Source organism: Triticum urartu, chromosome 6, assembly GCF_003073215.2.
Source record: "Triticum urartu cultivar G1812 chromosome 6, Tu2.1, whole genome shotgun sequence".
Lineage (NCBI taxonomy): Eukaryota > Viridiplantae > Streptophyta > Magnoliopsida > Poales > Poaceae > Triticum > Triticum urartu.
In genome coordinates, this window is record NC_053027.1 from 155,899,869 (window position 1) to 155,908,737 (window position 8,869).

The following is an 8,869-nucleotide window of genomic DNA, read 5'->3' on the forward strand; positions in this document are numbered from 1 at the left end:
CTCGTCCATAGTTAAGGTTGGACGAATGAGGTGACGGACAACAAATAAATGACGTTCTTTAGGAAAGTATCTTTAGGAAAGATGAAAACCCACACAAATATACTACAGTGTTTAATAAATATTGGCACATAAGATCTTGCTTATTTCATACTAGTATTGCACATTTATTTGTTTCTGGAATCCTGAGAATCTTCTTTAATATTAAAGAAAAAAATGGTCCTGTGAGTCAAACAAGCACGGAATTAAGCTCTGTGCTGCGTCAACTATGAGGTGGCATCTGTAAACTATCGAACGGCAGGCATTTAAATGAAAGAAGCAAAAAACGAAAAGAGAGAGGCAGAAGTATAGCCACAGAAGATCGTTCCGCAGTGTCCTTCCTGGCAAGTGGCAACCCACCCCACCAACTCTCGCCATCGGCGGCCCTATATAGCTCCGCAACCCTTCCATCCCTCCCGTACCACTATCGAGTATCCAGGCGAAGGAAGCAAGTGCAAGTCACTCTTTCCCTTCCCAAATCCACCCACCCGCGTCTCCTCCCGTTGCCGCACGAGCAAGAGAATGGGCAGCGTCGACGCCTCCGAGACGACGGTCACCGGGTGGGCCGCCAGGGACGCCACCGGCCACCTCTCCCCCTACACATACACTCTCAGGTACGTGCGATCGTCCGCCCGAATCGACCCTCTGGATCTACCGTTCCTCCCCGCATCCTCTGCTCTCGGTGTTCTCTCCGGCGGAATCTGTTCCTCCTCTTCTTCCATGTTGTGCGGCATGCATGTAATTGCATCGGCCGTATGCCGATATGCGATGAGGTTCTGAAGAGCGGCGGTGGGATTTCAGTTCCCTGCCCGAGAACCCGATGCGTAGAGCTCTGAAAGATCGATCTCGACAGTGCCTCCTGCTCGGCCCACCCGGTGGATGGGCCGAAACCGCATGATGAACGCGCTGCGCTTTTTTGCCGTTACGCTTTATGCACCACTTCGGTTCGGAGGGCCCGCGTCTGATAGCCGATGCTTTTTACCCGCGTGTTTGTTGTGTGTACGGTGCATGTTCTTGTTCTCCTCCGTAGGATTGCCGTCTGTGTGTGTTGCAAGTTGTTCGGTCGCGCGTGTAAATGCATAGAGTACGGGTCAGCTAAATTTAGCGAAGCAAATGAAACATGTACGGTTATTTTTAAAGAGCTGGTGTGTTTTGCCTCGTACTAGATCTTAGTCACGTTTTGAAGTTTCTTGCTTGACATATCCTTATTTCCATATTACTAGATGTTAAGCTAAAATTGTGCAGTTTTTAGGTGACAGTGATTTACGAAGATATTGGTAACCAAAAAAACATTTTATTCCTGTTTTGGTGATTCACAATCACTTGAAATTATGGGTTTCCACAGTTTGGGCTCCGCTCATCCGTCTGAATTTGACACCTGTAAAATAGATGCTCCAATGTTTTGCAACAAGTACAGTTACAATGACAGCACCAATATACGCCAATATTTCACAGCGTTTATGGCTCAGGGTTCGTCTATCTGCATGCGTATACGCGCACGTGCCTGCTCTGTATTTGCACTTGCACAAGTAGACACCACTAGATACAAGTAGTAGTCTTATTTTCGCAAAAAAAAAGAGTAGTAGTACTTGTTGAAATTAACTAGTCAGTTTCGGGAGTGACGAATGCTCTGAATGGCACTGGCGGCAGAATAGTCAGCCAATTTCTCGTGTCCTCTTGTGCCGAGGAATCTTGTGTTTTGCCATGGAATAACTGAGTAAGCATCTTCTTCAAGACAGGAATCAAGAGCTAATAATTTTTTACCTTTGTGTTTTGCCATGCTGTGGCAACAACAGGAAAACAGGCCCTGAAGATGTGGTGTTGAAGGTTAAGTACTGCGGCATCTGCCACACTGACATCCACCAGGTCAAGAACGACCTCGGTGCTTCCAAGTACCCCATGGTCCCAGGGTAAGCAACCACAACTACGTTAAATAGACAGACGGTCATGCTAATGTAGATTTATTGATTAATCCAAAAGTATAATTGAAGATAAAACCTGTAATTTTGCAACACAAAGTACGTCTTAGATGAGTGACAACAGAACCATTAAGGTGGGGCGCACACTAGGAATTTGGTGTGTGCTGCCGTCAGACTTCCAGAAGCAACGGAGCACTGAGATAGAGCGTGCGTCACTTTTAGCATTATTTTTTGCCTGTCATAGTAGGTAGAGACGTAGACACTGAATAAGCGCCATCAGTTCGGAGAAAAAAAATTGCGTAAAAAGGACTCCATCAACTATCATCATCACCTTCTAGTCCGGATTGATAATGTCTTCTTAGTGGCTGACAAAATGATACTATGCAGGCATGAGGTGGTTGGCGAGGTGGTGGAGGTCGGGCCGGAGGTGAGCAAGTTCCGCGCCGGCGACGTGGTCGGAGTGGGCGTGATCGTGGGGTGCTGCCGCGACTGCCGGCCGTGCAAGGCCAACGTCGAGCAGTACTGCAACAAGAAGATCTGGTCGTACAACGACGTCTACACCGACGGCAAGCCGACGCAGGGCGGCTTCGCCTCCGCCATGGTCGTCGATCAGAAGTGAGTTCTGTTTTACTACTACTACTACTAGTACTATTCTTGCTAGCAAAGCCATTGCACCCATCAGTGTCATCTGTTAGATCTACCGAAAAGGACATATGGTGGTAGGACTTTTTCGATGTGGTTGGATCAAATCACTGTCGAGAAATGGTTGTAGTGGAAAAGAAGGATGCGGGGCTGCTATCTGAAACTTAAAAAGGTGTGGCGCGTGCGGAGAGAATCAGATAAGGGTTGGTGTGCATGCTGTGCTTGGGCTACTTTTCCTTGTGGGATTGTGAGCAGCCAGCGGCAGTGCGATGAGAAAAGGACGTACTAGTATGTTTTCGTTTCTTTGAAGCAGACTAGCGTGCTCATGATTCGTCAGTCATCACCTGCTGGGAGAATCGCTTGGCTACTTCTACGTTCTACCCATGCAGTTTGATCCATAGCGACGTTGCTTTGACACCGATGGTAATGACACCTTAGGGAGTTGGTATACGTAGCATTCTAAGAGTATCTACCGTGTCAAAGTCTGATCGGTTCAGCTCAGTGTCGTCCGTCCAAGTTGGTAGCATTCTAAGAGTATCTACCGTGTCAAAGTCTGATCGGTTCAGCTCAGTGTCGTCCGTCCAAGTTGGTGGCCAACACTTACGTCGGCGTGATGTAACGATATTGGCATTGGAATCAGTCAAGTGAACGCATATATTTATGAAAATTATTAAGTTGTGTTGCATTTGGTCGTGTGCAGGTTCGTGGTGAAGATCCCGGCCGGGCTGGCGCCGGAGCAGGCGGCGCCGCTGCTGTGCGCGGGCGTGACGGTGTACAGCCCGCTGAAGCACTTCGGGCTCATGACCCCCGGCCTCCGCGGCGGCATCCTGGGCCTGGGCGGCGTGGGCCACATGGGCGTGAAGGTGGCCAAGTCCATGGGCCACCACGTGACGGTGATCAGCTCGTCCAACAAGAAGCGGGCCGAGGCCATGGACGACCTGGGCGCCGACGCGTACCTCGTCAGCTCCGACGCCGACCAGATGGCCGCCGCCGCCGACTCGCTGGACTACATCATCGACACGGTGCCCGCGAAGCACCCGCTGGAGCCCTACCTGGCGCTGCTCAAGATGGACGGCAAGCTGGTGCTGATGGGCGTGATCGCGGAGCCGCTCAGCTTCGTGTCCCCCATGGTGATGCTGGGGAGGAAGACCATCACGGGGAGCTTCATCGGGAGCATGGACGAGACGGAGGAGGTGCTCCAGTTCTGCGTCGACAAGGGGCTCACCTCGCAGATCGAGGTCGTCAAGATGGACTACGTCAACCAGGCGTTCGAGAGGCTCGAGCGCAACGACGTCCGCTACCGCTTCGTCGTCGACGTCGGCGGGAGCAACATCGAGGACGCCGCCTGATCGATGACGGCCGGGAAAAAGAGAGAGCTAGACCGAGCGGCGAGTGCAATGACAGTATCATGTGTGCCCGTGCCATTTGCCTGTACTTGATGCAGTACATGTTCGTGACCTGTTTCCGTTTTCTATCAGAGTTGCGCGCGTTCGTTTCCGTGGAGATGCATGTTTTGCTGTGAATCCGGCCTTAAGGACTATGATATGTGTATGGAGTTATCTCTATTTTTAATGTCTGAATTGGTTGAATAGTACGGTTTATTTTTATCCCATCACTTTCAACCGCTTTATTTCGTTGGTTTTTTTGTCCCTCACCTCACCTCATCGGTTTAGTTTTGTGTGACCTTCTCACACAACGAAAAAATCTAAACGGATTAGAACTTTTCATGTTTCGCGTCATCGGTTCAGTAATTACTTTATATGAAAGAATCAATCACAATCAATCTTTAAAGATCAAATCTAAATTAATTAGACTTACCTTAAATCGCTCAATCACATTAATTAGAAAACAAATGATTGATTTTAAGAAAACTAGTCGAATGCCCGTGCGTTGCTACGGGCTTTTGAAATATTTTCCTTGAGTTATGTGAACATCATTGAACTTACTCATCGGAATACCAGTTGGAAATAAATGTTGCCATAAACATTTATCGTAATTCCAGCCGGTTTGCTTTATTTTGAGTGCGTCCTTGTTGTGGATATCATCACTTACACATCCTTTTGTTGTATAAAAAGAGTGAATTTTTGTCCCCTTCCAATGACGTCGCCCCAAAAACCCTCTGAATGGGTTTCTTTTTGAACCCCGACATAATCCATCTCCATCTCTCTCATATTCTACAAAATTAAATATATATAGAAATATACCTTTTGAGTATTATATCATGTGCAACATACATACAAAGAAGAACAATTATTTGCATGCACCTCTTTTGGTTGTGTAAAACTCGTTGAATTCTTAGCCCCCTTCATCATCGTTACATCAGGGTCTTTGCCAGTCGACATCTCCGAAGCACAATTAAATCCATCAATTTTTATGACCTATAAAGGTATTCTAATATAAACAAAGATTAGAATAATTTTTTTATGATGGTGGTATGGAAAATATATCTACTATGTTACATTTCTCCACGAGCAAAGAACGGATTTCCCCTTTATATAATGATAGTCGGTCATATGTAATTTCTTGGATATTTTTAAGTAATTTATTGAAAAAATATTTTATGCTATTCTGAATATATAAAGTGTAAAGGTATAAATAAAGCTTTATTTTTATGATATTCCCATTATACCCCTCCTATACGACTTGATGTCCTCTCCCTCACAACCGCACTCTGATGTGATCCCATGTGTTCTCGCTACTGATCCTGTTAATAAGGACACCGAAGGAAGAAAAGAGAGGTATATTGTGCCTGCACTGCGTCAACAATTTGTGACGATAAAGCCGTCAAACTGTACAACACCGAAGTGGCGACAGAAAAATAATATTCATATACGGGGAGGCTGGATAACAGGAGGAGTGCAGCCCTTGAACCAGTCTAAGATTGGTTTTGATCGGTTTGGCTACATGGTCAAGAAGCATGCAGAACATAAGGAAAGCTGGGATTACAAGACTCCATGTGTGGATGGCAACCAACGTGTTGATTTCAATAAAGAAAGGACCTGGCACGTATGCATCTTTGTTTGGAAAGAAAAGGCCTGCGTGCCTAAATTACCACGCTACTTAGTTGGTTGTTAATTAGATTAGAATAATAGTCGGTTAGGATATTTAGAGAAGTACTAGTAAGGTACGATTGGTTTAGGCCGGCCAGGCCAGCGCACTATTTGTTCTTCTGTGCCGTAGCGTTAGAGGGAGGTTTTTTTGGGAGGTTGTTTTGGTTCTGGAACAGAGGAAAAGCAAGTCGGGGTATCTCCTCGTAGCGTGTTTTTGTCAAGGAGCTTTAATTATTGCTTTGTGTTTTTGGCGAGGGATTAGAGACGTCGTCTCTAGTTTGCTGCTGATCCATGGAGGATCGTCCACGTACTTCCTTTTTCGGGTGTGCGTGTTGTTTTGGTGGTGATTGCATCTACAAGATCGCGAGTGCCACACTGTTTCAGGTGACACCGTACCGTGAAAGATTGAGCAAATTAATTGTACCATCGATTTTTTGTCGACGGTCGCATCAAGTGGTATTCAGAGCAAGGTTGATCACGGTACATTTTTTTCCTCGGCTATTTGATTCATTTGTTTGAAAGATGGTGAACTCGCAGCATGAGAAATCTGATCATGAGGAGGACGATGAACTTTCGGAGGATCTAAATATAAGTGATGATTTACGTATCCATCTGATGTTGATCAAGGGAGCGAACAAGAAGCTTGGGACAAGGGTTGAGGAGTTGTATGCAAATATTGTTGGCGTCGAGGAAAGGTTGAACGAGCGTTTGACTGCCAGCGATCGACAACGCACTGATAGTCTACAGGCGGTGACTGCAAGTCTTAATTGGCTCACCGCAGCAGTTCAGCGCCTTCAGGCGAGAGATGTGGCATCCCGACAGTCCCGCTCACCACGACGACGTCGTGACTGCGACAATGACAATGATGGTGATTTTTCTGAGAATTCCGATGCCCGTGGAGGCTTACCTCACCGACCACAGCATGATGCTGTGGCTCACCGCCATGCTGGACAGCGCCGTGACTATGGCGACAATGGTGCCCACGAGGATGATGGTTTGGGTCGAATCAAGATAACCATACCTGAATTCTCTGGACGTTGTGCTGATCCGGAGAAATATTTGGAGTGGGAGATGCGCGTAAATCAGATTTTTGACGGTCAAAACTACTCCAAAGAGAAGAAGGTTCGTGTTGCATCTATGGAATTTACAAAGTATGCTCTTGTATGGTGGGATAATAAGAACTGTACTCATGAGCGACCAGCGCCATGGGCTGACATGAAGCGAATCATGAGGGAATGTTTTGTGCCTGCTTACTACACTCGCCAGCTTCATAGTAGACTGCATCGTCTAGTGCAAGTTATGAAATCAGTTGATGAGTACTACAAGGAGATGCAAGTTTTGATGATCTGTACAGCTGTGCGTGAGTCTGCGGAGGCGACCATGATACGTTTCTTTGAGGGGTTAGAAGAAAAGATTCGTGATCGTGTTGATTTAATGCAATATAATGATATTCATGAGTTACTTCATCAAGCGGAGCGTGCTGAACGTTGGGTATTGGAGAAGCAAGCTTCAGAGAATCGTCCAACTTACAACAGTGGGCGACGTGGTTCTTCTCATATTGATGGTGGTTTTAGTGCTAAACCGACTCCTTCTTATAAGCCGGGAAGCATTGAACATAGCAAAGTGGCGGCTGCACCAAAGGAGGTTTCTCAGGTTTCATCTAGTGCGACGTCATCGCATCACCGTAATATTATTTGCCACAAGTGTGGAGGACGTGGACACATGAAGCATGAATGTTCCAATCAACGAAGGGTTCTACTTGTTGATGCGGAATATATTTCAGAATCTGAAGATGAGACGCCTAAGTTAGAGGATGAAATCGAAAGAGGTCGTGGTGATACCATACGATGTTATCCTCAAGATGATCCTGATATGGAGAGTTTGCTAGCACATAAGGTCCAGCGAGATGACAAGGTCATTCTTGAACCAGGACAGCGACAGAGTATTTTTCAAACTGCGTGTACCATCAAGGGAGAAGTGTGCAAACTGATAATTGATGGCGGCAGTGCTAGCAACATGATTAGCAAGGATGTGGTGGAGTCTCTTTCTTTGCCAACGTGGGAGCACCCAAAACCATACTATATGAAGTGGATCAATGATGTGGGCAAAGTGAAGGTTACTCACAAGGTGAAGGTCCCTTTTTCTGTTGATGGTTATGTTAATAAAGTGGAATGCGACGTTATGCCACTACATGTTTGTCATCTTATTTTGGGGCGCCCATGGCAGCATGATTTTATGCATAAAGGTGTGTTCTACGCTATTCTTCCCAAAGATGCAAAAGATATCAATTGTACTATAGAAGTGTTCAAGAAAAAATCTGCAAGGTATAGACTGAAACCGAGGATGGTTTCTGTTCAAGGGAGGGAGGATGATGTGATCCCATGTGTTCTCGCTACTGATCCTGTTAATAAGAACACCGAAGGAAGAAAAGAGAGGTATACTGTGCCGGCACTGCGTCAACAATTTGTGACGATAAGGCCGTCAAACTGTACAGCACCGAAGTGGCGACAGAAAAATAATATTCATATACGGGGAGGCTGGATAACAGACCGAAAAAGGCTTTCGCTCCGCTTTATATTATAAAGCCAACCGCACAATAAACATCCAACACAGACCAACACACCACAAACACACACACACACGGAGGTCCACAGAAGCCACAATAGTACACCAAAGGGTCATAGCTGAGGGCACAACACAACAAGCCCTAAAACCAAAAGATGCACGCCACAATCCACATAGATGCCAGGCGGACTAATCAGGCTCAGGGGGAGGAGGCGGCAGCGGGGGAGCCAAGCGGAGCGCCTCGAGCGAAGATCGGAGAGGAGGGCGGTGATGACGTCCCGGTCCTGGGGGCGGCTAAGCGGCCGCCAAAGCTGCAGGTAGCCACACAGTTTAAAGATTGCGTCAGTCGCACGACGAAGGGGCACCTTCTAAATAACAAGCTTATTACGGATGTTCCAAAGCGTCCAAGCAAGAACCCCTACGCACAGCCATCTAATATGGCGGTAGCGGGCAGGGCAGGCGTTAAGCTCAGCAAGCAGGTCGGGGAAGTTGGTATTACACCACTGTCCACCAACCGTTTCGCGGAAGCAGGCCCAAAGGAACAGGGCAAAGTGGCACGAGAAAAAGATGTGGTTAGCATCCTCAACGGTGCCAAAGATGGGGCACATTCCATCACCCGGGCCATTCCGCTTGAGGACCTCAACACCAGAGGGGAGC

General features: G+C 46.9%; 1 protein-coding gene across 1 annotated transcript; it reads left to right on the top strand.

Moving 5' to 3' along the window:
- Positions 1-441: 441 nt before the first annotated feature.
- Positions 442-4,204, top strand: LOC125517522 (probable cinnamyl alcohol dehydrogenase). Its single transcript, XM_048682724.1, has 4 exons — positions 442-650; positions 1,833-1,946; positions 2,343-2,570; positions 3,298-4,204. Exons 1-4 carry the CDS (start codon positions 559-561, stop codon positions 3,944-3,946), a joined length of 1,083 nt encoding a protein of 360 aa, XP_048538681.1. The 5' UTR covers positions 442-558; the 3' UTR covers positions 3,947-4,204.
- The last annotated feature ends 4,665 nt before the right edge of the window (positions 4,205-8,869 follow it).